At 42.5% G+C, this 27,535-nt stretch overlaps 1 protein-coding gene across 1 annotated transcript in view; it reads right to left on the bottom strand.

Annotated features, from left to right (window-relative positions):
* The window catches only part of RNF217 (ring finger protein 217), a 95,467-nt gene that overhangs the window by 44,819 nt on the left and 23,113 nt on the right, over window positions 1-27,535 (bottom strand). Inside the window, exon 2 of the mRNA XM_048844639.2 lies at window positions 6,104-6,337. Coding sequence (XP_048700596.2) covers window positions 6,104-6,337 — 234 coding nt within the window. The remainder of the gene's footprint in view (window positions 1-6,103; window positions 6,338-27,535) is intronic.

Raw genomic sequence — 27,535 nt, 5'->3', positions numbered from 1 at the left:
CCACTTAAAGAGCACTTCCTGCCATAAAGTATCACAAAATTTTAAGAGTCAGGTGAAACCCTATCATATTTATTTGAAAGCTTGTGAAATACATTCTCCAGAGTTACAACTTCATAGGATAGCCAGGACATGAACAAAGATATGCAGGGATACAAATATGTCCTATTTTAAAAAGGGACGACAAAATTGACAGGCCCCTGTATCTCCCCTATGTTGAAAGTTACATTTAAAGATTACAACATTAATCCTTCCCCTTCCAGCTATGCTCATCTCTTCGCCCTACAAACATTCCCCGGATAAAATTCTACAGAATTTGAAATATTGAAGCCTCTGCTGGGTTTTTTGTTAGAGTCAGTCTCATGGTGCCTGGTTTTTAAACAAGCATGCATATTGTCCTATTGCTCTGCCTGTCAGAAGCACTCCTGTCCCCAGGCTGCTTTTTAATGATATGGAAATTTTCAGCTGTTCAAAGAGCTTGCAGAGTAGGATGCTTATTATTTTCAGTATCCTACTGTCTCAGAAGACTGATATAGGTTTGCATACATCCCTAGAAGTCAACACCCAGAGCTCGTAGCTTTAATTACTGGTCTACCAGCCTAGACAGTGTCCTCCAAACTTGTTTTAAAGTCCTTAAAAACTTTCACTTATCACTACAGTAACTCCTGACTTAAACTCGTCCCGGTTAACGCTGTTCCGTTGTTACGTTGCTGATCAATTAGAGAACATGCTCGTTTAAAGTTGCACAATGCTCCCTTATAATGTTGTTTGGCAGCCGCCTGCTTTGTCCACTGCTTGCAGAAAGAGCAGCCCGTTGGAGCTAGCTGGTGGGAGCTTGGAACCAGGGTGGACCGGCAGCCCCCTGTTCCCCTAAGTTCCCTGTGCGGCAGCCACCCAGCAGGCTATCAATTGATGGCAGTTCAGCTGTCCCTCCCGCCACTGCCCTGTGCTGCTCCCGCCCTCTGCCTTGGAGCTGCTCCCGGGAGCTTCCTGCTTGTTGTGCAGGGTGGGAGGGAAGAAGGGGGCTAATGTCAGGGTGTCCCCCGCCCCCCTGCTCCTGCCCCTCACTTACCCCATTTCCATGGGAGGAGGGACAAGACAGGGCTCAGGACAGAGGGAGCATGCTGGCAGCAGGGGCTGTCTCAACTTGTTGACCTACTTAAAAAGGCAATGTACTTAGAGTGGAGTCAGCGTACTTAAAGGGGCAATGAGCATCTCTCTCTCACACAATAGGGTGTGTGTCTCTGTCTGCCATGCTGTCTCCCCTCCCTCCATTTGTGCTGCCTTGTAGAGTGTGAGGCTACATTAACAACAATGTGTTAACCCTTGAGGGCTCAGCTGTTCTAGTTCATCATTTAGCAGTAAGGTAATTCCCTGGGAAATATCCCACCCTCTTCCACCCTCTGACTTCACCACCTCAACCAAGCTTCACAATCGTCATTGCTGTGTACAGTATTAAATTATTTGTTTAAAACTTATACTCTGTGTGTGTATATATATATATATATATATTATATATATATATATTATATAATATAGTCTTTTGTCTGGTGAAAAAAATTTCCCTGGAACCTAGCCCCCCCTTTACATGAATTCTTATGGGGAAACTGGATTCACTTAAAGTCGCATTTTTCAGGAACATAACTACAATGTTAAGCAATGAGTTACTGTACTAACAGAAGAAGTTACATAACCTATGCTGTGCTGATATTCTACAGTAGGTAATGACACATTGTGCTATATTTGTGATTTCTTAGTTTGTGATCTACACTCAAAAATGAATATGTAGCCATAGTTACCTCTTCTAAAAACTGAAGACCTTCAGCAGCTAGCCAACTGCTGCCAAGTGTTTCTCAGTCTATCTGTAATGCAGTAACTTGTAAACGCCCTAACCAATCAATTCCAAAATTTAAAGGAAACATTCTAGGCACCAGTGACCAGAATTCTATTGATTCTAGGAAACATCAGTTAACACCTTTTACTCCCAGCCCACTGACTGACTGAATGGGTAATTAGGCCTGCACCACAAAATGAGTTTGACACCCCTGAATTAAATTCTAAACTTCAGGGCAGGGACTGTCCTTTAACTCTATGTTCATAGAGTGCTTACTACAATGGGGCCCTGATCTTGATTGATGCCTCTAGTAATTATTGCTAGAATACAACCAACAACAACTGATCTTTAGGCTTTAGCTTAGCTTGTAGAAGACTCAACTGCAGCAAGAAAAATAAACAATGCTGAGATTAGTCTGAATTTAGGTTTTAGAAGGTATGTGAATGATTTGTCATAATTGTTTTCAAACTGTATTAATTATCTGGAGTATGTGAGTATGCTATTTTTTAATCTCTAGAAAAAGTGTATTCTTGGTTTTTAAGAGATACAAAATTACCCCCCGAATTACTATTCAGAGTAAAAATGCACAACTGATACAGTATTTCCAGACTTCAGTCCCACTGCTGATGTTCTGTAAGCCTCACATATGTAACCTGGTTCTTCTGAAGGCAATATATTTCCTGTTACTTATTCAATAGCGATAAGGAAGAATTCCCTCTGGTGTAATTTACAGATGGAGTGAGGAGCAGGGAAAAGAGGCATTCAGCCAGGTAACAGCAGCCCAGGAGGGTAATCTTTGTGGGCACAGCAGCAGTGACTGGAGAGCTCTATACGTCACATATTTTATTGGTGCTAGAGAGAAATAATTCAAGAAAATCTGATGAGCAATGATCACATTAACTGCAAACAGAGCAGCTACTCTGATATGCACTGAGACAGATGGCCAGAGCTGCAACCTGCCATTTCTTTCAAGTGTAACTAGTAGAAACAATAGCAGGTGATCTGAATAGCTAAAATGAGCAAGCTGTCTAAAGGCTGCCATTTTCAAGTATTTCCATCTGGAGGACTCTGTCACAGAAAAATTACTGCTTTTTACCAAATTACACAAATGTAGGATAGCCTCAAATGAGCTCGGTTCCACAAGGACAAGTGGAAAGATATTATCTTCAGTCACTCTGAGGGAACACAATCTGGCAAGTCCAGACTTACCAAATGGATCTTAGATCAGGTCTACAAAAAAGGAGAACACCACTTATCATAAAGCTACAGTAGAACCTCAGAGTTACGGACACCTCGGGAATGGAGGTTGTCCATAACTCTGAACAAGACGTTACAGACTTCAGCCACTGGGGGTGGAAGGGGGTGGGCCTTGGGGCTGCAGCCGAGGGGAATGGTGTCAGGGCTCTGGGTAGCGGGGGATCATGGCTTCTGACCCTCGGGAGCACCAGGGCTCAGGGCTTTAGATCTGGGGGGAGCGCTGGGGCTTGGGGCTTCAGTCCTGTGTCTCCGTTCCTGGCTTCTGCTCCGCAGCTCTGTTCCCAGCCTCTGGGTGACAGGGAGTGCTGGGGCTCCCCATGGCTCCGCTCCTGGTTTCAGTATGAGGGGGAGGGGGAGCGTGCGCACTGGGGCTCCATTTGTAGCTAAAAGGCCAAGCCCCGGTGTCCCCCTGCAGGGCTGAAACCCTGAGCCTCAGCATGTCCCCACCACAACACGTCTAAAGCCCTGAGCCTGGTGCTCCCAAAGTAGTAAAGTATTTGCGTGTGTGTGTGTGTCTCTCTCTCTCCCACCGCCCACCCCCCCAGCTGCTGCCCGATTACGTCCGGTTCCAGAAGGCGACTGGTTGACCAGTAAGTCCGCAACTCTGGTGCTCATATCTTTGAGGTTCTACTGTAAATGCAGTGGTCTAGACAACAAGGATAAATGTAACAAAAGAACTAATGTTTTATTTCACACAGTCATATTTAATACTACATTCCTTGGGGAAACACCTATAGTTTCAAAAATATATATATTGGGCCTCATTCTCCAGTCTGCTCTGACACCCCTAGACTGGGCTTAATAGGCCACTCAGTGACTCTCCCTCTCTAGGACGAGACTAGAAGTGTAAGCACTGTGATCAGTGTGTCCTTCTACCTCAGCGATATTCAGCTGCTGAATTGTCCCTTGGGGACATGGACAGATAGCAGAAAATACAACTGTTATAAGGCTGCTCTAATGTATGCTCTGAAGAGGCCTAATGGCTGGAGTGCCTGAGGATTTTGAGAGGGGGGTGTAAAGATGACAAACACCTTTACACTACTCCTAACTAAGCTGGTAAGCACAGCCTTGGAAGCTGTCATTCTGAATTCAGCTTCCCTTGAGGGTGTGTCTATACTGCAGCTGGGGGCAAGCCTCCCAGGCCAGGTGGACAGACACATGCTAATGGGACTCGAGCGATCACGCTAAAAATAGCAGTATGGATGTCGCAGCTCAGGCTGTAAAGCCCACCCGACTCCATAGGCTTGAGAGTTCAAGCTCCAGCCCAAGCCACAATGTCCGTACTGATATGTTTATCACTATAGCTAGTGCCCTGTTAGCATGAGTCTGTCCAAGCCGGCTAGGAGGCTCACTCCTGGCTGGGGTGTAGACACACCCTGAGTGACCTGAAACCCAACGAGACACCAGCATATTCCAAAGACTGGAAAATCTGCATCACTACTGTCATTAAAGCAAGAAGCAAAAACAGTGACTGTGACAGGCAAGTTACAGTATTCTTAATCATGAGTTGGTAGTTTTCGTCTATTTACTAACAAATATTTCCTAAATTAACTGATAAAATACATAGAAGACAAAAAATGACATCGAGTGTCATGCCCAGAATCTTGTCGCCCTTCGAAATAACTCTGCCATTTGCCACCACAGAGGGCTTTCTAGAACAGATGGTGGTGACTCAAGGCGCAGAACATGGTACACATCTTTCCAGCTTTTTTAGAGGTTACCAATAATATGTAAATGGCAGTAAGTAAATACTTTAATAAAATAAACTAATAAAAATGTGGCTCTAATATATAAACAAGTGCTGTCATCTTTAGTATTTTACCATAAAAAAGTCATGGAAAGGGAGAATGAAGAAAGAGGAAATGAGTAAAATAGTTGTGAAAAATGTGTAATATAACTGCCACCCTACATGTTCCTTCCTCAAAATGGCAACAAAAAAAGTATCTGAAGCAACAAGATTTAAATTAAGTAAAAAAAATGAAAGGAGGGGGGGGTAGTGTTAAAGACTACACTAACACTATTCTTCAGATATGGATTTTTTTTCTCCTAGCAAATATTTAGTGCCCACTGTTGTAAACAAGTTTAAAACCTAATCACATATCATATACATACACTTGCTCTCAGAATGTTAAGTAACTTTGAGAAAATCTAGTACAAGTGACTAAATAATGCAACTGGTCAGTAGTTACCTATTACTAGTCTTTTTTGCATTATGCATGTGAGTTTCAGTCAGACTGTAGGCATAGTGGATGGTACTTTGCTTTTTTGGCTATGAGCATATGTACCGTCATCATCTTAATATCCAGTATATCCCCTCTCAGAGTATTATGTTCTGGCATGACAGGAGGACAGATAAATATATGATACATCTTTTTCACCTCTCCCTTCCTTGACCCTCCTGTATCATACCTTCTTCAATAGGGTAATGAAGAATTCTAAGCAACTGATAATCAGATTACCTTTTGGGAATTTTAAAACAGTCATCCATTAAAAAAATAAAAAGTTGCACCTATAACCAACTGGTCACAAAGCAGCATAGCAGCCCTCACGAAAAGTGCTTCCCCAACACATAGTCCTTTATACTTGTACCTAAACATTTTTGTTAATTGTGAGAAAAGTCAACTGGAGTTGTGTGGCTAAAAACTCTGGTTAATTATGAAAGTCAATCTTAGTGCCCCCATCTCTCTTCTGTCCAAAGTGACGTTCAGTTAGTGCACAGAGTAAAGTGAAGGGCTCAGCCACCTTTCAAGGTATCATGAAAATTTAATGGCCAAAACTGTTCTTCTACCACCACAAGAAATAAATGATAAAAAGAAAGTTCAAATAGACGACTGAACTGTTACATGACTTGACCAGTTATTCAGAGGTATCATACTATAGATTCATATTCTAAATCACAGCTTACATTAGGCTCCAGCAATGGAGGAAAGCCCATTTAATGCCCACCACATGCTGTCCTACTTTTGTTGCTCACAGCTGTGTCATCTAATCCATAGGTTTGGTGAGCATGCTCACTTTGTATTTGTTCTCCAATTTCGTAGGGGTTGGAATGTGACCTCTCCTCCTGAAAGTGGTAAAGTGTTTGCATTGAGGGCATGGCTTGGTGCTGGAGTCAATACGGCTGAGTTCCAGGAAGTATTTATACTTGATGATGTCTTCATGTGGCAGGTTGTAGAGGACAGTTGTTTCATCCAAGTGTTCACTGCACTCTGTGATTGGACATTTTATATCTGCCTGTCCCAGCTGCACCTGCACATAAACAGAAGAGTAAAAAATTACCAGGTAAGTGGTCATATAGCTGTGAAGCAAGTACTCCATGTCTACTATGCAAAAAGCAAAGCGCTTCCAACACATCTTGTGAATTGCACAAGATAATGCATTTGTTCTGAATTCTAGCTACCCGTACACTAACAAAACATGCCTTTTTTTTTAAGTTTATTTTGAACACATTCTGGAAAATATTTTAAAAGAGTAATTTTGCTTTTCTGTCACATCCCCATCTGTACATCACATGCACAAAGCACATGTATGTTTGCCAGTGAGTCTATGTTCAAACATTTTATCTTTTATATTGGCTACTGAGAGAGACAGTCTAGCTAATCCTCATTTTACATCTTACTAAGATATGCAATACAAGTAGACTACAGTGGTATTTTTTATTTCATGCAGAAAGGATAAAAACATGTACCCAAAGAGAGAGCCCAGTTTTTACAAGGGAAAAAAGATTACACTTGCTCCAGAAGCCTCTGGCTGCCTTTGCTAGCTCAATGCTCTTATGCGTGATTCTTACCAGAAGTTGGCATAGTGAAAGCAAATTCTATCTGTTCCTTGAAGAGCACAGAATAAGCTGTTGCCATTGTATTCTACATCACTTTCAATCAAATGGAAGATAGGTCCATCAACGGCAATTAGCCATGATGGTCAGTAACACAACTGCTTGCTCTGGGTATCCCTAAACCTCTGACTGGCAGAAGCTGGGACTGGAGGACGGGATGGACCATTTGATAATTGCCCTCCCCTGTTTACTCCCTCTGAACACTGGCCACTGTCAGAAGACAGGATGCTGGGCTAGATGGACCACTGGTCTGACCCACTATGGCCATTCTTATGTTCTTAAACACAAATACTTGTTTTAAACAGAGAATGCTTATAGCAGCAGATATAAATAGATTTCATAGATAAAAAATCTCTACGCACCACTTACATCATGCATTAATTGCCTATGCAGTGCGCAGAGTCTTGTGCAGACAACTCCACAGTGGGGAGAATTTCACACATACTGAAAGAATAAGAGTACTATCACTACAAAAGGTAAAGCTGTAAGGAATGGAAAGGCAGTACTTTTAAATCGAGAAAGGTTAAAGTTTTGAAGACACTACTTCTGTTTGGAGCTTTACCCTATAATGGCGCTGCACCTACTCTACTCTCATAAACTGAGTATATAAACGCAAATATTATGTACAGGAATTTCTATGGTATTCAATCACTGCCTAGAACCGCACAAACAGTGAATTAAATCTCACAATTCCCCATTTTACAGAGGAAAAAGGCAGAGAGGTTAAAGCCACAATTTTTAAAGAAGGAGCCCTAACGTTAAGCCCCAAAATGGCCTAATTTTTCACTCATTTAGATATATCAGTTTCAAAATCACAGCCTGAATGATTTGCCTAAGGTGACCACATATAACTATGTAAAAACGACACCTTTTTACTCAGAAAGTTTGCTGTGTGTTCTGAGACTCGTGCTAACTTCACTGACTAAAGTTAGCTACTGTTAGAACTGTAGACAGACATGGAAAAGGGAGACGGATTATATCTAGACTCTCCCCTTAAGGGAATAATTTAATTCCTACCACAGGGCCAAATTCTGTCCTCTGATACATGTTCATCAGCCATTTAAGGTGTTACCAAGGAAGATGTACTGTGGGATTGCACAAATGCAAGTGAAGGGAAAATTCTGGCCTGCAGAACTTTTAATACTGGTGAATATGGAGCTGGAAGAAATCAGTTACCTTCAAATTTCTCTTATTTTTTCTAGTGTCCCTCATGAGCAAAATCCCTATTAAATTGTGAATCCTCTACTCACTATAAGACTGATAATCCAAGACTAAAAGATTGAAAAAAATGCCTTTATTTTCCATTATATATTTCCCACTATTGCCAACCTCAGGAGATCAAAAATCATTAGTCAGACCTCCAAAAACATGAGGTTTTCTTTTCTTTCAAAGACTATATAGTGTGCTTTTTTGGTCTGTCTTTTGATCTTTTAATTCCCCCTTTCCATTGTGGGTGAGAGTGAGAAAAAAAAAAGATGACTTTGGCCCCGTTGAAAGAGCTCTCACCTGCACATCTGCCTGTCCCCGCCCAGCAGCTAATTTGTAGTAGTAGGATTTTATGTATGTATTTTGGATAATTTAGAATGAAGGATATAATAATGTAGCATGTATTTGATGTATGATTTAACCATATCCTGACAGCCACCCTTTTTGAATAGCAGAAAGGAATGGCCTAAGAAGTCATTGGTAGAAACTAATCAGACAGGCTGCCTGTGTCTGAACTGATGTTAAAGCAGGAACAGACCAGAACAGTCCTTATGGCTGATTACGGTCACCTTTTCTTTTAGGATAAGTTTTCATTACAGTATTTGCTATAAGGTCCTGTTTCTTATCTGCATTGCAAATGAAGTTGTGTAAGGTTCCTTTGTAACCATATAACCCTTTCTAAAATGTAATCCTGTCTGAAATTCTCTGTAAAATTGTTTGGTGTGAGTAAAGGATGTGTGCATGGTTAAGGATGAGTGCGAAAGCTATCACAAATGTCCAGATGCTCAAGAAGAAGTGAGAGACTTGGAGAGACAGCAGGAAACAATCAGAAAACATCTATTGTATCTGATGCTCTACGAGTTAGCAGCATTGACAACCTCAGAGGTGAGGCAAACACCCCCGAAGGCGAGACAACAAATAAGAGATAACAGCGGAAAACCCCAAGATTAACACAATTTAGGGACTAACAATTACAAAATGACATTGCAAAATCCATAGACTGAAGTGGGAATTTACAAGTGTAAAGTTGGGGTGTTTTGCCATAGGACTCTGGGTTCAGTCCTGCAAAGCCTTGGAGTGCGACTGACAGAACCCAGCTCCTCATTCTGTGCTCAATCAAACTGGCCAGTAGATTGACTCAAGCCACGACAGACTGGTAACTATAAGACCATCTGCGGAATGCGTGTGTGTGCACGCACGCGTGCATGCTAACTATTGTATTTTCAATAAATGCGGCGTATTGCCTTTTCCCCTGAAAAGATCCTGTGTGCTTTTTATAATTCATCCCACACCCAGCTCCCACCCCATCAGCTCAGTCCACAAAGCTGCCCTCAGTTCTGCACTCACTAATACAGCTTCACCTCTGCTCCTCCTGAGGTTCCTCACCCCCCACTGCCATGGCTTCCAGACTGGGGGGACACTCCAAAGGGTCTTCACTTCCCCCCCACCCCCACTCCTGGCCAGATGTTGCGGGGTAGGCAGGGGCAAAGGAACCATCCTGTCCCCATGGCTCACAGAAGGGGAGGGTACAGAGCCATCTTCACCCTCTCCTCCTATGAGGATGGCGTTAGGGTGCTCTGGGGTTGGAGGGATGGGGAGAGACAGCTCTGTCTGTAGCAGCTCTGATTAGCTATTCTGCCCCAAGAGGCAGGCAAGTGGCCAGACAGCCAACTTGCAGGCTCAAATTCACTACACGGGCACCAGTCACAACCAAAATCACATCACTCCCCCAAAATTGTGAGAGTTAGCACCACTGTAATTTCTTATATAACTTTTATATTTATTTGGGTAGCTCTCAGAGGCCCCAGGATCCCACCACCCCAGCTGCTATGCTAACACTTTCCCAGTAGACATGAAGTAACAGGTGATAAACCAGAGGAGAAAGACAGTGGACAATAGTACTATAAGAGATTGTACAATTATTTAAATTTTCTATGTGCAACTTGTGATTCAACAGTAGAAACAGTGATTTTTTATAGAATTTAGCCTCTGATACAATTCCCCACCACCACACACTTGTACCTAAAATTCTTGCCCATCTCCCATTTCTTTATAAACTATATTCCTTTGTTACGTTTCATTTTCACTTTTCCTTTATTCATTCTTTTCCATAGTAGATACATTAAAGTTCCTTCCCAATCTCTGCACTAGACTGCTTTTTCCTACCAACAATGTCCTATAGCCTTCTTACCAGAGTCATCATGCTCCTTTCTCTCAAGAGGAAAATCTGTCCCAAGAAAATATGGGTAATTTGTTCCTGGTAGTTTCAGAAACTGAAGATTTCTCCACACACAAACTTGCACTGCAATAACTAAATCAGTTCTAATTTACACCTTATCTTATTTTAGAATGTGTTCTATTTTGCTTACGGATGTAAAAATTCAGTGTACGCTAAATCAGAACAGGACACTTATTCCTACATAACAGCATCCACAGAGACTTTCCCTGAAAACCGCCCCATTCCCCCAAGATATCAGCTAGAACAGGTTTAATTACTGCAGTGCACGTTTGTATGTAGACGGACTCTGAGAGGGTTGAAGTCATGCTGCTGCATCTCTATAAGCGAAGTCTCTCATTTCCCCTCCCAAGCTCAGGCTATGCCTCTGGAAGGAATTCCTGCCCCATGTGATCCTGGAGTGGGGTGAAATGACCTAAGCCAAGTGCCTTACTCGCTCCAGGGCTCCAGGGGTGGCATGCAGCCTAATTATATAAGTATGTAAATATTCACTATTCATTATCCTCAGACACTTCTTTGTTGATAAACAATAAAAAGGCATAAATCACACAAAAATCCAGTTGAGGCACTGGGAGAACAGGATTCTTGAACATTTTAGTATACAATCTGCTTACAGCAAGGAGTGGGGAGGCAAGTAAAGAAAAAGTGCTACATATACACCTGCAATACAAACACCTTTGATACAAAAGTTTGACCTTTTGGACCTAACAGCATGTCTTAAACAATTTATAATACCCATTTAAGTGCATTCATCAGTTTAAATTCCCAAAGCTCATCTAGTTTTTATAGCTTTATTTATAATTTGAAATTTAAACCCAATATGCCTTACCTACACTGGTTATAGCTCCCAAAGGAAAGAGTTGCAGGTACTGACCAAGTTCAGTAGCACCAGGGAAAGCATGGTCAGTACACAGGGTACAGCCACCTGAGGCCACGTCTAAGAGTGGGAGATTTGTGACTCCAGCTGGTAAAAGGAGTTGTGTAGGTTTTATGGCCCATTACAACAATTTGCAACACATCCTGCTGCCTACTAACCCTCCACTGTCCTATGACTGCAAGGGTGTTAACTGTCCACTTCTTTTTAAGTGGTCTCCTACAACACTGTGCTTGATCTGTCCCACCTTGTATTTAGCTTGGACACCCTGGTTACCTTCTCTAGGCCTGACAAAGAGCTCTGTGAAGCTTGTAACCTTGCCCCTTCCACCAACAGAAGCTGGTCTAATTAAAGATATTACCTCACCCATCATGTCTCCTTCATACCTTGGGACCAACAAAGCTACAACACTAAATCAAATGTATACTGGCATTTTTTCTGGTAATCTTCTCTTCACCGTTCTACCTCCATTTTTCTTTGGATTTGAGCCACAAAGCCATGATAAAGGAAGAAAAGGGGAATGGGTTCACTGATAATTTTATAAATTACTTTTCAAAATTTAATTTTTTTAAATGTTTGTGTGTGTATATAGGTCAAAAACTGCTGATGTGTAAGTTGTGGTTCATATTTTATATGCACAAAACTCAGACAGTTCAGTTATGATTTCCACAGAATCCCCTAAACTCGGCTCCTAAAAAGTGCGTGCTACAGAACTCTGCATTGATGCAACACAGGGTTTAAGGTGGCTTGAATACTTGAGAATTTAGCTCCAGTATGCTTCAGAACACTTGGAGCCTGGAACTGAAATTGACAAGCTCCAGAGAAGGGTAGCAGAGGAACAATTTAGGAGGAGCATGGAGAGAGCCCCTGTTTTATGAACTACAGGTGTCTCAGAGCAGGATTCCTAATGTGCTTCAGAGTAGAAGTCCCTCCTACACGCATTAAGTGCCTTTTGTTAATTAATCCCTTTATGTTCTAAAACATATGAGTTTGCAGGGAGGGGGGTTTCAAATTTCAAAATGATTCTTTTCCACAGACTCTGTCAAATACAAGTCCAAAACTACTACCAAAGCTGATACGTTCTTCACACTCCATTTAGAAATCTTTACTTACTGGATCAACTCAGTCTTCTGGGAGGTTAGCCAGAATCAGGTCCCTGTTTAAATCTGCAAATGAAATAATCTCTTCATTTACAGGTCACTGTAACCCAGCTGAATTCTTTTTATACTACTAAATTTCCAAAGGCAGCATTCATAAATTGTTGGCATACTTTTGCTGCCTAGCACAATGGAGTCCTCCTGCTCCAAGACTAGGATTCTTAGGTGCTGCAGTAATACAAATAAATGCATCACATCCATATATTATTAAAAATAGTGTGACAATAATAAAGGCAGATAGTAACAGAATTCTTTTAAACATAAGAAACTACATGCTAACAGTGCTCACAGCAACGTTTATTGCACACTGCCCTTGTTATCAACTAGAATACTGAAATGGTTCAACTTTAAACATTTGATTCAATTTAATTTAGGTGAGATAAACAGGACCTACTGCCCCTCTATAATACATCACTTAGAAATCTTCATAACTCCAGTGCAGTTCTGTAGCTCAAAACTGTCTCAATTTTAGCAGTCCACACATGAAACTGCCCTTACTGGTCATAAAACTATGTTTCTCCCTTTGGCCAGGGAAGAAGTTATCAGCTGAGGCATCTAATTTGATAGTTCTTATATTTAAATGTTTGGGGGCCGGTGGCATGACATTCCTATTACCTGGCTCTTAACTCTGAAATTTACTTCCTCTTTTTGATCTAACATAAGCTAAATTTAACTCTCTAAGTATGGTTCAAACTTAGGTTTTTATCTGTGATAACTTGCTGGGGCAGAAAGAAAAGGAGTACTTGTGGAACCTTAGAGACTAACCAGTTTATTTGAGCATAAGCTTTCGTGAGCTACAGCTCACTTTATCGGATGCATAAAGTGGAAAATACAGTGAGATTTTATATATACACACAGACCATGAAAAAATATACATTGTCAGGAGAGTGATCACTTAAGATGAGCTATTACCAGCAGGAGAGTGGGGTGGGGGGGAGAGAAAACCTTTTGAAGTGATAATCAAGGTGGGCCATTTCCAGCACATTTCCAGGAGTTAACAAGAATATCTGAGGAACGGGGCAGGGGGCGGAGGAGGGGGGGGAACAGTTTCACTTAGTATCATGACTCAACCACTCCCAGTCTCTATTCAAGCCTAAGTTAATTGTATCCAATTTGCAAATTAATTCCAATTCAGCAGTCTCTCGTTGGAGTCGGTTTTTGAAGATTTTTTGTCGAAGGATACTCACTTTGAGATCAGAAATTGAGTGTCCAGAGAGATTGAAGTGTTCTCCGACTGGTTTATGAATGTTCTAATTCTTGACATCTGATTTGTGTTCATTTATTCTTTTATGTAGAGACTGTCCACTTTGACCAATGTACATGGCAGAGGGGCATTGCTGGCACATGATGGCATATATCACATTGGTAGATGTGCAGGTGAACGAGCCTCTGATAGTGTGGCTGATGTGATTAGGCCCTGTGATGGTGTCCCCTGAATAGATATGTGAACACAGTTGGCAACGGGCTTTGTTGCAAGGATAGGTTCCTGGGTTAGTGGTTCTGTTGTGTGGTGTGTGGTTGCTGGTGAGTATTTGCTTCAGGTTGGGGGGCTGTCTGTAGGCAAGGACTGGCCTGTCTCCCAAGATCTGTGAGAGTGATGGGGCGTCCTTCAGGATAGGTTGTAGATCCTTGATGATGCGTTGGAGAGGTTTTAGTTGGGGGCTGAAGGTGACGGCTAGTGGCGTTCTGTTATTTTCTTTGTTAGGCCTGTCCTGTAGTAGGTGACTTCTGGGTACTCTTCTGGCTCTGTCAATCTGTTTCTTCACTTCAGCAGGTGGGTATTGTAGTTGTAAGAATGCTTGATAGAGATCTTGTAGGTGTTTGTCTCTGTCTGAGGGGTTGGAGCAAATGCGGTTGTACTGTAGAGCTTGGCTGTAGACAATGGACAGGTTGTTGATTCTGAATGTGTGCTCCTTATTGGGACAGTTATGCAATAGGGGAATATCTTTGGCTGCATAAAACATGAAATTTATTGTCTTTAAATGCAGTTTTCTGAATAAAGTAACTGTTAAAAGAATAGGGGTTTTGGTGTGTATTGTCTCAGTGAACTGCTCTGTTAAAAAGTCACCACTTTGTTCCATTTGTAAACTGCCTCCCATGTGAACTCAGCCTGGAATCTTGAAACTCAGGCTGTCTTCTTTCTGGTTCATACATAGTTGCCAGGAATAATAAAGATTCTCCAGATCAAATTCCACTCTCAGTTGCACATATGCAACCCCACTGTCTTTGTATTGGGTTGCACAGGTATAAATGGGGTCAGAATATGTTCTTGATGTTGAAAATTAATAATACTATTGGTGAATAAGAATATAATACAGCAAACTCTCTCAGCGCTTCAGACTCGTCACAGACAACAGGACTAAATAGTAGTTGAAAAAGACGGTTATCTTTTGTAATTGTTGTTCTTCACGACGTGTTGCTCATGTCCATTCCATTGTAGGTGTGTGTGCTCGCCACATGCACCGATGCCGGAAGTTTTCCCCTCAATGGTATCCAGAAAGGACCGGCTCTGGCACCCTCTAGAGTGGTGAACGTATGCGCCGGTACAAGGGGCGCCACCCTCCCTCAGTTCCTTCTTGCCAGAACTCCAACAGAGGGGAAGGAGGGTGGGTCATGGAATAGACATAAGAAACACATCTTGAAGAACAACAGTTATGAAAGGTAATCACCTTTTCTTCTTCGAGTGCTTGCTCATGTCCATTCCATTGTAGGTGACTCCCAAGCAGTACCACTGGAGGCAGGTAGGAGTTCATGGACATGTTGATTGCAACACAGCTTTGCCAAATACAGGGTCATCTCTGGCTTGCTGGGTGATGGGCGCAATGTGTCATGAACATGTGTACCGAAGACCATTTCAAAAGCTCCTGATGGGCCCTTGCATCATCCTGGGGAACCGTGTGAGAGGGCCCTGCTATCGCCTCATCAGGCGAAGATGAGGAGGAGGCAGGTACAGGAGGGTCTGCCAATTGCACCACTTCTGCTAGGAGAGTCTCTGCTGAGGCTGGCTGACCCTGGAGAGCCTGCTCTGACTCTGCGCCCGAGTTAGGGGTCGGGCAGGAGACTGTTGCTGACCATATTTCAGATGCCCCGAGACCGACCTATGTCCCTGTAATGGGGTGAAAACTCTCAGGGGTTCTATAGTTGCCAGGGGGCCGGCCACTGGCTCTAGGGCCATGTAGCCACTGGTGGCCCAGAGGGGAATGTCGATGCCCCCAGTGGGTGATGTTGGCCTGCAGGCAGGTTCTCCTCCTCGCTGTCCAAGCCCGAGGAGGGAGAGACTTATCTGTGGTACTAAGAGGGTACCGAGGCCGCCTGTCTACCCCAATCCCATCGGCTCTGGCCCTGGACCTCAACTGAGGACTTGTACAGGGGTGACGGCTCTCAGTGCCACGACCCCAGTGACCGACGGTGGCGTTTGGCAGATCAGCAACAGTACCCCAGCAATCAACGCCTCACGCTTAGAGTGCGGTGCGGCTCCATAGATCGGGAACAGGAGCGAGAAGACTGACATCTCGGAGACCACCGACGTGCCCATGGTGATCTGTACCGGTGATCTACCGACGGGGCTTCAGGGACGGGCGTCTCGACCCTCTGGGACTTATGCCATGCCTCTGCGGGTCTGTGCCAGACTGCAGCCGATCAACACCTAGAGCCCGAGGAACACTGCCTAGAGTTCGGGGACCAAAGCCAGGAACTCTGACAGCAGACCTATGTCTGGGGGCTGGTGGCGCTGTTCAGATGAGCGCTGGCAAGGCACCCCCTGCTGCAAGGAGCAGTGCCACACTGATGGAGACCGCTGGAAGGGTCCCAAGGCAGGCTTACCTCTCAAACAGGTAACATCTCCTTGCTTTGGACATTAAGATGGAGTCATCTCCTCCTCCCTGTCTTTTCATGTTAACTGAAGTACAAAAGTTTATCATTCCCTTAAAGTTATAAATGAACCATCTACATCTAGAGAACAAACAGAATAAAGAGCATTGTAGATGTGTATGTAAAAACTATTTGACTTTCTGGTTTTTAGCTGCTGTCATAAATATAAAGGGAAGGGTAAACCCCTTTGAAATCCCTCCTGGTCAGGGGAAAGCTCCTCTCACCTGTAAAGGGTTAAGAAGCTAAAGGTAACCTTGCTGGCACCTGACCAAAATGACCAATGAGGAGACAAAATACTTTCAAAAGCTGGGAGGAGGGAGAGAAACAAAGGGTCTGTGTGTCTGTCTATATGCTGTTTTCTGCCGGGGATAGACCAGGAATGGAGTCTTAGAACTTTTAGTAAGTAATCTAGCTAGGTATGTGTTAGATTATGATTTCTTTAAATGGCTGAGAAAAGAATTGTGCTGAATAGAATAACTATTTCTGTCTGTGTATCTTTTTTGTAACTTAAGGTTTTGCCTAGAGGGGTTCTCTATGTTTTTGAATCTAATTACCCTGTAAGATATCTACCATCCTGATTTTACAGGGGGGATTTCTTTATTTCTATTTACTTCTATTTTTATTAAAAGTCTTCTTGTAAGAAAACTGAATGCTTTTTTTCATTGTTCTCAGATCCAAGGGTTTGGTCTGTGGTCACCTATGCAAATTGGTGAGGCTTTTTATCCAACATTTCCCAGGAAAGGGGGGGTGCAAGTGTTGGGAGGATTGTTCATTGTTCTTAAGATCCAAGGGTCTGGGTCTGTAGTCACCTAGGCAAATTGGTGAGGCTTTTTACCAAACCTTGTCCAGGAAGTGGGGTGCAAGGTTTTGGGAAGTATTTTGGGGGGAAAGACGCGTCCAAACAGCTCTTCCCCAGTAACCAGTATTCGTTTGGTGGTGGTAGTGGCAAGGACAAAGGGTGGAATATTTTGTACCTTGGGGAAGTTTTGACCTAAGCTGGTAAAGATAAGCTTAGGAGGTTTTTCATGCAGGTCCCCACATCTGTACCCTAGAGTTCAGAGTGGGGGAGGAACCTTGACAGCTGCTAATTTCCTTTGTGAACTCTCACTGATGAATTGGAAGGACATGACGAGGAATGTAGCAGAGATCGGTGCATTGATAGTACTTGATGAGGCAAGGTTTTCAGTGTATATTGGCAAGAAACAGAACTTAATTCCATTGTCAGTAATGGGAAATGTTAGTGAAGCACTAATTGTGGTACTGTTCGTTTGTGATGTCTGACTGAATCTAAAGAACAAAGCCTTTAGCTTGGGGTGGGGGATTTGTATCTCAAACTCTGAAACAATGACCTATTCATGTAAAGAATAAATGTTCTAGTTTCATCAGTGCTAAACCAACAGTCTGAGATTGAATTCCTGTATTGACAGAATAGCTGCACCCCAGCCAGCAGCACTGTAAGTTTCCATGTTCTGCCTTGCCAATGTGAATCAAAAATAAACCTGAGGTACCATCTCAAGGGTGAGAGAGAGTAGCTGGGTAACTCAGTGTTCATGACCATTTGGTCCTTGGTGCCCCTGCTGAGTCCATCGATAAGTTTCCAAAAAAAACCAACAAAATTGGCAATGTGAAACTGTAGTGTATGTTTATTTTGGTATTTTTAGTATAGGCACCTAACAGCCACTAGTGTGAGCAACTTTCACTCACTACTGATGGACTGAATGGGATGTCGGTGAAAAGTTCTGTCTCCATTATCAATCCTAAGTCATATTCTGCCCCCTACTCCGTGTTACTTGACAGTAGCATTTCAGCCTTATAACGAATATATGAATGTGCTTCTTTTAGTCAGTGAAGCGTGATGTTCCTTATCGCCATGATAAAAATATGTAAGCCAGCGATGTGTATTGCAATCTACAGGCAATGGTAGTTCATCAGCATTTTAAAGTGGGTGTCACGAAAGGGGCTTGCCATGATTATTACAGAAGACGTAATACACCATGCACTTCAATAAATTTAACTGTATAATTTCAATCTCTAGCTATAACAAAGCCCTTTAATGAATGAGTTATTGCTGATAGTGGTAGTTAAGTGACTGTAAGCAAATTTATCCTAGATTACAGGCTCAGTAATAGCCTGCATTCATCCTGTGCTCTCTGGGTCCATGTTATTTAGGAGAGAGAATGTTGAGTGAATAGCTCAGGAGGCTGATAACAGAATACAGGGCTTTTCAGTTCTGGGTTACTCATTTAGACCTTATCTGTTTCAGTAATGAGTAAAAGCTGCTACCACCTGAAGGTTCTTAGGCGAAGGTAGAATGAGCTGAGGGTAGGGTTGCCAACCCTCCCGGATTGGCCAGGACTCTACTGGAATCAGCACAGATCTCGCAGCGACTACTGAAAGCAATCCAGGGATTTCCCTACACGCCCCCCATGGGGGTGATTATCCCCGCTGAATTTTCCCCCTCCCCCCCAGTTTTGTGAACTAGTTACATGCAGTGCTGCCAATTTAGTGATTGTTTGGAAATTTGAATTGAAATTGAAACATTAATATACACTTTAAAAGCATATAAAGTGTATGATAAAATATGTGTACCTGAAAAAGTATAATAGATTTGAAAAGTATGAACATAGATTAGCTTCCTTATACAGCTGTTGCTTTTATGACCATGTCAGTGCATTCATTTTGGTGATGTTGGCCAAGCTAATAATTTCAAACTATGATTTGTAAGCAAAGTCTAAATGAGCTCTCCTTGACAGCTAGTGATGAGCTGGGGGGAAAGGCTTCAGGACCAGATTGTATTTACATTCACACCTAATCTACCTAGGTATCCAGCAAACAGAGCTGCGTTGCCCAAGTGATAGATATTGGCTGGGGTTGGGTTACAAATCACTTGAATGCAGGGGGTAAAGATATGTTGTTATTCTTATTGTATGAGTAAAGGGCAGTAGAACTGTACTTAGCCTCTGCTGATTGAGGGAATCAAGAGAGAGGGTGGGGGGCAAGTGTTTTGCTTGATGGTCTGCCTGAGTCACAAGTACTTTTAGACCTGCCCCTCTCCACTGTTTAAAGACAGAGATGATTAGGCTCCATAGATAGTCTTTTGTTCTGTTAAGTGATCACTACACCTGAAATTACTGATAATCAGGTCTAAGTGCTTAGACCTGCGGTGGGACAGTGTTTCTATGGAAGAGACGGCCCAGTCTGCACTAGCACCGAGGTTTTCCCCACTGAAATCACTGAGAGCTGGGTGGAACCTCAAGAGACCAACCCACAGAGGTCATAGTGGCAGGTGGCAGCAGAAGGTGATGGTGCAGGGCCATTGGCAACAGAGCCATGGAGTGAACGGTGCACAATGAACAACACTGGCCAGAGCGAACAGTGAGCAGCTGGAGGAATGAACAACGTGCCTTCTTGCCCCCCACCTGGGAGGTGAACTCATGTGAAAGCACCTCTGAACTCTGAAGTCTCCACTGACCAAGGACACTACCAGTAAGTGTTAATGAGGTTGTTAAGAATCCTGGAGACACAACACAGTTCATGCAAACAAACATGGCCATGGCATCATACTTTCTATTTAAGCAAGAGATACCACACACTACAAACTGGAGGCCAATGTTAAGCGCATTGTCACTTGTTCATCCTGAAATTGAACACTGATTCCAAACAAGACCAGCAAACGCTCTATCTTTCTGCAAGAAACACTGCTGACTGGCTAGACGCATGTGGTGCAACAGTGAAAGACTCAATAGTTGAAAAAGTGAAGAACTCTCTCACCACATTCAAAAAATTTGCATACATGGCTGATGAATGCACCAGTGCAAATGGTCATCCAGTATTAAGTCATTGTGTACGTTATTTTGAGGTCAGTGGTAGGCCAGTAGATGCATTTCTAGATGTTCAAGTTATAGAAGACAGATTGGCTGTATCTGTGACAACCCACATCTTAGAAGAATTAAATGCTTATCAATGGGACTCCAAACAGATGGCTGCTTGTGCATTTGATGGAGCTGCAAACTTCTCTGGAAGACATGATGGACCACAAGCTTTGCTCAGAGAAAAGTGTAACCCTAATCTCTCCTATACACACTACAGAGGCCATCTACTCCAACTAGCGCTAGTACGAGCTGCAGACTCTTCCAAAAGACATTAAAAAAGCTATAAATTTAACGTCTTTATTATATTCTTTTTTCAGCAAGAGTCCAAAAAGACTGACTATCTTGGAAAACATAGATGGTACATGGGACTGAAATTCAAATTAGTCCAACTTAGGAAAACCCTCTGGCTTTCTCATGAGCTATCCTTGGCTGTTGTCTTAAAATTACTCCAGCCACTATTACCAGCTTTGGAAAGTATCTACCAAGATGGGATGGATCTAAGTAGTGAGGCTGGTGGATTACTTTTGCTACTATGTTCAGAGAAGACTATTGCCATTCTCTCTCGTAAGCCTTCTGTTGAAACCACTTGGGTTATTAAACAATGACATCCAGGCATCTGCTACAACAGTTGTCCAGCAATAGAAGCTACATTTGGATCAATCAGAGAGCTATCCATTGAAAAAGTACTGGAAGAAGCAAAGACTTCAGTCCAGAAGTTGACTACTGGCATTTATAGTGAATCCTTAAGTGAAGAGGACAAGTAGTGTTTGTTAAGACAACTGAAAAAGTACACAGACTTGATTCTTAAAAATCTACAACAGCAACTTCTAGATTCTACTCAATCTCTGCGTAGCTTTTACAGATCCCTGTCTTATAAAACACCAACAGCTGAGTGGAGTGAGACACTACCAGCAATGGGGCTGCCATGTGCTCAGGACAGAATAGAGAATTTGAACACAGAGTGGAATATCATACAACGAATGAATGAAGATTTGACTTCAACTTCTTTTTTATCATCACGAGTGGCTCGACCCAATCTTTATGCTATGTTTCGTGGGCTGAAAGAAGTAGGAATTCATCTCTTGCTACTCCCAGTCACAACAGCTACAGTTGAGCATTCTTTTTCATCATTGAATAGAATTTTGTGTTTTGAAAGAAGTCGCCTTCTGCCTGATCATGTGAATGAACTAATGGGAATATCAATTGAAGGAATGGAAGTACCGGACACACGAGAAGCCACCAAAGATGAACGCATTGCATTCAAGAAGTTCATTAACAGAGTTGTGCAAAATTATAACAAGAAACCAAGAAGGATATAGAATTAGTGCTTCATAGAAGGCTTGAATAGCCAACTTTAATTTGTGTGCTGATTTTAAAAATCTAATAAAATGGTCATGAAACATTTTTCAGTTTTTACTATGGTGCTATACAGCCCACCTTCACCCTCACGGTCTCACCCCTCATCGGCCCTGCCCCCCCCCCGTAAATTTGAACGCCCCCCAATTGCAATTCCTGGGGAAAACACTGAATCCAGGAGATTTTAATAGGCTGCTGAAAGTCTGGTTGGTGGCGCAGCAAGGCTAAGGCAGGGTCCCTACGTGCCTGGCTCCATGCCACTCCCAGAAGCAGCCGGCACGTCTGGCTCCTAGGCGTAGGGGCGGCCACGGGAGCTCCATGCACTTTCCCCGCCCTGACCACCAACTCTGCAGCTTCTATTGGCTTGGAACCCCAGCAAATGGGAGCTATGGGTGCAGCACCTGCAGGCAGGGGCAGCGTATGGAGCCACTGGCCGCTCCTGAGCCTAGGAGCCGGAGGAACAACCCAATCGCTTCTAGGAGTCACCTGAGATAAGCGCAGCCTGGAGCCAACACCCTGACCCCCCCCTCCTACACGCCAACCCTCTGCCCCAGCCCTGAGTCCCCTCCCACACTCAAGCTCCATCCTGGAGCCCTCTCCTGCCCCCCAAATCCCTCATCCCTAGCCCCACCCCAGAGCCCACACCCGCTCCAGCACTCCAACCCTCTGCCCCAGCCCAGTGAAAGTGAGTGAGGGTGTGGGACAGCGAGCTGGGGGGGGAATGGACTGAGCAAGGGCAGGGCCTTGGAGAAGGGGCAGGGCAGGGGCATGGCCTCTGGGAAGGGGCAGGGCAAGGGTGTTCGGTTTTGTGCGATTACAAAGTTAGCAACCCTAGCTGTGGGCTCCTTCCGCAATGAAGTGTTCGCAACACAGAAGTCACCACTAGCATAAACTGGCATCCTCACATTGAATGTACGTGGGGATTGAACTGAAACAATCTGTCCAGGGTGCAATTTCAGAACACCCGTGCGGGCTCTCTGTGCCTGTGCTTTACTTGTTCTGTGGGTGAAGGGATAACTTTGGGCTCCAGGGTGGCTGCTGCTCTGGCACCACAGTGTGACAATCATCCTCTCTCTCTCTCTCTCTCTCTGCAGGAAAGAGAAAGATGTTGAGAATTCTGGCTATGACATTGTGACTATCTCCCAGGGGGTGTTTTTTTTAAAGTGTGACTTCTAACAATAAATGACGGCTGCCCAGTTTGTAAAGGAACTTTATCGTTAATGTCTGATTCAACACACAAATCATGCTAGCATTGGGTATCCATTCATTTAGTATTAAGCAGATGGTCTGACAAGCAGCTAATTAGCATGCCAGCTGCTAAATACAAAGCACTTCTGAAGCACTCCAGTGCTACCACTTAAAATGGAAGAATTTCTTACTTTTACTAGTGTTTTTGTTCTTCAGGCCCAGGAACCAAGCTGCACATTTCAGTGATGCCACACTCCACAGCCTAACTGTTCAGCATGTTTGTATTGTAGGCAGGATTAAAAATAAGAAAAAAGTGTCGGTTAAGTTTTGGTGTAATTCCAAGGAACAGCTGGCTAACTTTCCCCAAAATATTTCAGTGGGCTCTAGATGTAGTTGTGTAACCACAGTAACCTGTAAAAGGGTTTGAACGGGAAACCAAAATTGTGGTTAGGCTTTCCCCAAAACTTCTAAGACCATCTTTGCTCATTACAATTTTCCATGCTTTCTGAGGCTACCAACCGTGTTGGCTGCTGCATGGTTAGGCATCTGTCCCACCACAGGGCCTGGCCACGGCTGCCACCTTTGTGGCAGTTTCTGCTATTGGAACTACCGCGGCTGCATTCCTACATCACCCACCAGTGCTGCTAAGAGTATAGTATGTGTGACTTTATTTACTCTTAAATCACTCTTCACGCATATTGGGTGAGTACAGTGATCAGACAGTATCAAATAATACTTTAGTGTGAGAAGGCTACTAACAGTAGGGACAAAGCATGACCCAGAAGTAAAGGATTTTTAAAACATCAAAAGGTCTACAGGCATGCCTACAGTTTGCTTCCTCCCCCTCTCCTCCCTCCCAACCCCCTTCCAGTTAAGCTCCGGAATAGCATTCCAAAGGAGGCTGTGGAATCCCTATCATTGGACGTTTTTAAGAACAGATGGGACAAACATGTCAGGGATGGTGTAGATTTATTCAGTCCTGCCTCAGCACAGGGAGCTGGATTTGATTTCTCAAGGTCCCTTGCAGCCCTTCATTTCTATGATACTAAACCAATATTTATATAGTACACTACCAATAATCAATTTATATATCATATTAAATTACTGAGCAGCTCCACATCCTTCAAAAGAAGCCCTAATTTAAACATTTAACTCTTCCATGTTTAGAAATTCTTCATTAAAACTACAAATTTGATTTTTAACTATGACAAGACTGAAATCTATCTGCACAGTACTTCTATGATGGTCTTTCGAGGAACACTTTTTTTTATTTGCAGTTTTTGGAGTAGCAGCCATGCCATCTGTATCTGCAAAAAGAACAGAAGTACTTGTGGCACCTTAGAGACTAACAAATTTATTTGAGCAGAAGCTTTCGTGGGCTACAGCCCACTTCATCAGATGCCTAGAATGGAACATATAGTAAGAAGATTATATATATATATAGCCCAAGTTAGAATCATAGAATATCAGGGTTGGAAGGGACCTCAGGAGGTCATCTAGTCCAACCCCCTGCTCAAAGCAGGACCAATCCCCACCTAAATCATCATAAACTGGAATTAATTTGCAAACTAGATACCATTAACCTGGGCTTGAATAGAGACTGGGAGTGGCTGGGTCATTACACAAATTGAATCTATTTCCCCATGTTAAGCATCCTCACACCGTCTTGTCCACTGTCTGAAATGGGCCATCTTGATTATCACTACAAAAGTTTTTTTTTCTCCTGCTGATAATAGCTCATCTTAATTAATTAGCCTCTTAAGAGTTGGTGTGGCAACTTCCACCTTTTATGTTCTCTGTATGTGTGTGTGTGTGTGTGTGTGTGTGTGTGTGTGTATATATATATATATATTTCTTACTATATGTTCCATTCTATGCATCTGATGAAGTGGGCTGTAGCCCATGAAAGCTTCTGCTCAAATAAATTTGTTAGTCTCCAAGGTGCCACAACTACTCCTGTTCTTTTTATTTGCAGTGTTACTGTTTTCTTTAATCAGGTCTCCACACTGAACAATACTGTTTTGATAACAAAGTAGTGGTATTTTCTTCTTTGAAACTAAAGCAGCCCGAGCATAAATATAGGTTAAGAGGCCTGTTTTTATTATGAGCAGACAGACTTCCTCTTGAAGAATGTTTGACAAGCTAAATGCAAACACTTCACCGCGTCACTTCAAGCTTAATACAGAGAAAGAAATTTCAGCACATCCATAACAAGGAGATAGAATGAGGGTTACAAATTAATCATTCCCATTTACTGATGGCGGCATTGGTTCAAGAATGATTAGATGAGATTACACCATTGTGAGGATGTTTTACGAACAGTGGCCTTGTAATGTTTTTAAACAGTAAATTAGACAGTATTTTGCTATTCGTTAGCTAGAATAAGCTATTACTGAAATTTTGCAAAAGTGGAGAAATGCAGGCCTTTTTGTCTCTATCTGTGACCAGTGTTTTGTTCTTGGTAGCCTTTTTGTAGCAATCACCAACAATTCACCCACAAGCAATACTTCTTTAAGTCTGCCCAACTCAAAGATCATTGGCCATGTAGTGTATTTTAACCGGTAAGATGGATAACACACTTAGACCCAAAATGAAGTTCAAGATGCCCATATCAAACCTTTTGGTAGGTCTCAGACTACACCAGTTCGGCTGCCATTTCTAATCACAGTGAACCTTATTTTTGAGAAGACAGCTTTGCTCCTCCAAGACTTTCTGAAGGCTAGAGACATTTCAAATCGGCACAAACAGGGACAGGAAATAAGTCAACTACATCCAGTCCCAAAGCCAAAGTGATCCAACTATTCATAGTTTTATTAACTAACTCCAAAGGGAGTACTTTCTTGTCTTCAGATGGTGAGATGTAGTTACATCTTGGGAAGCTGGAAAGCACAGGTGAAAAACTGTTAGCGAGAATGTTGTGAAAGTGAAAGAAACAAAGATTCCCTCAGGACTCCACAGGATCAGATTACATGAAGGGGCCTGAATATTCTCTGGCACACAAATTAATTTCTGCAGGAAAATCCTGATTTCTGTGATATAGTGCTAATTTTGAGTCACAATGAAATTTCTACAATAGATTCAGATAAATTCAAGATTCTATTAATGAGTTTGTTTTTATTTTCATATTAAACAACAAATTCATGGATTTTTCTCCCCATATGCACTGCCTCCAGATTTTCATTGTTTAGTATGCTGCAAGATTTTGAATTAATGCATAAAATCTGCAGGTTTCTGTCAAGCTGGGGCTTTTGGCAACTTGGAATGGGCAATAGATGTCCTGAGGGGTTTTTTACACCACAAGGCTAGCTAAGATTGTTGGTACTTGAGAAAGTATGCATCTCCTCCCTCTGTTCCCCTTGTGAGCAGAGACCACACTCACCTGATTTCTTTCCAGGAAAGGTGAAGGAAAACCATGGGAAGTGGGCAAGGTTTTTGACTCCTTTCCCTGCCCCAGCAACTCTGGTCAACAGCCAGATGTCCTGTGGTGCCCCCCTCTATTTCTCCAGCACTACAGCTAACCAGTGATGGATAAAAACATTAGCTCGACAGTCTGCCAATACTACCAGCAGTGAAATAAATTAACAAGACCTTTAAAATTGCATGAGTGAATTTCAGACTAACACCTTATTCGGGTGAACAGGAACAAGTCATGCTATTCTAAAAGCTTTCCTTTCATGCTGTCTGCATAGTAAAGCAAACTACATCAATTCACATTTAGGCAGTTATCTTCACAACCATAAAGAGCTAAAATCAGTATTAAAAGAATAAATAAAAGCTTAGATGTGGCAGCCAAATCATGCTTCTAGGGTGACATTCTATAGCCAATTCCAAAACAGAGAGGAAATCATGGGACCCTGAAAATAAATAAATATATATACACACTCACAAATACACACACACACACACACACCAGTCTACTTCTGGGCCACTCAATTAGTAAATGACAAACATTACAAAGCCACAAGATTACTTTTTAAACCCACAAGCCATTCCCTGCCAAGCAACATTAAGCAGCACCCAGGGAAAATTTAAGAGCATTTTATGGAACCATTTAGATTTAATGGAACATATTTTATTAAAACCAAATTGATCCTTTGTTGTATCCTTGTGCATAGTGTACCCTAATTATAAATCTGTTTTTATTAATAAAATCTCTGGAGTCTACTTTCCACCTCCACTGAAATCCATTTTATAGAAGTGTACTAAACATGCAAGTGTGCTAAATACTACCACAGACAGCAGAAGAAAAAGTATCTGCTGTACAATTCTACTCTAACTGGGGAACAAAATAGTCCTACTGTTATAAGTCAACTGGAACTCTCACAGACTTTCACACATATGTATTATATTTAGCCTTTGTTTCAAGTTTTGCACATTGAACTATGGGATACATGAGGGAAAATGTAATCTAATTTTAAAAGATTACGCCTATAATACCCACACTACTTCATCTTGCTTCCAGTCATATCACTTGCTTTGTACATTGAATCCCAGATCCTGAAAACAAACAGTTACACCACTGCTTATCTTTACACTCGAGAAAAGTTCCACTTACTTTTCATTTGCAAGATTGGGGCCTTAGTCAAAAAGCAGGTCACCAAACATGGATATCATTCTTAGTAATTTTTATTAACTGCTAAATGTACTCCTTAAAATCAGGTCAGATTACCATAGTTTATATGTACTTTTAAATTTTAGATAATAAAGTCTTAGATAATGCTCTAATATTTGTGTGGGGGGGGAGAGGGGGGGATGCTTTTAAAAAGTTACACATGAGTTAAAGGCAACAGATTTTCTAAGACTCTACCCCATAGAGTATAAGGGCTTCCCCCCATCACTACACACTGCATTCA

Source organism: Caretta caretta, chromosome 3 (genome assembly GCF_965140235.1).
Source record: "Caretta caretta isolate rCarCar2 chromosome 3, rCarCar1.hap1, whole genome shotgun sequence".
Classification (NCBI taxonomy): domain Eukaryota; kingdom Metazoa; phylum Chordata; order Testudines; family Cheloniidae; genus Caretta; species Caretta caretta.
The sequence above is the reverse complement of the archived record's forward strand: the minus strand, read 5'-3'. Positions and strand labels throughout refer to the sequence as shown.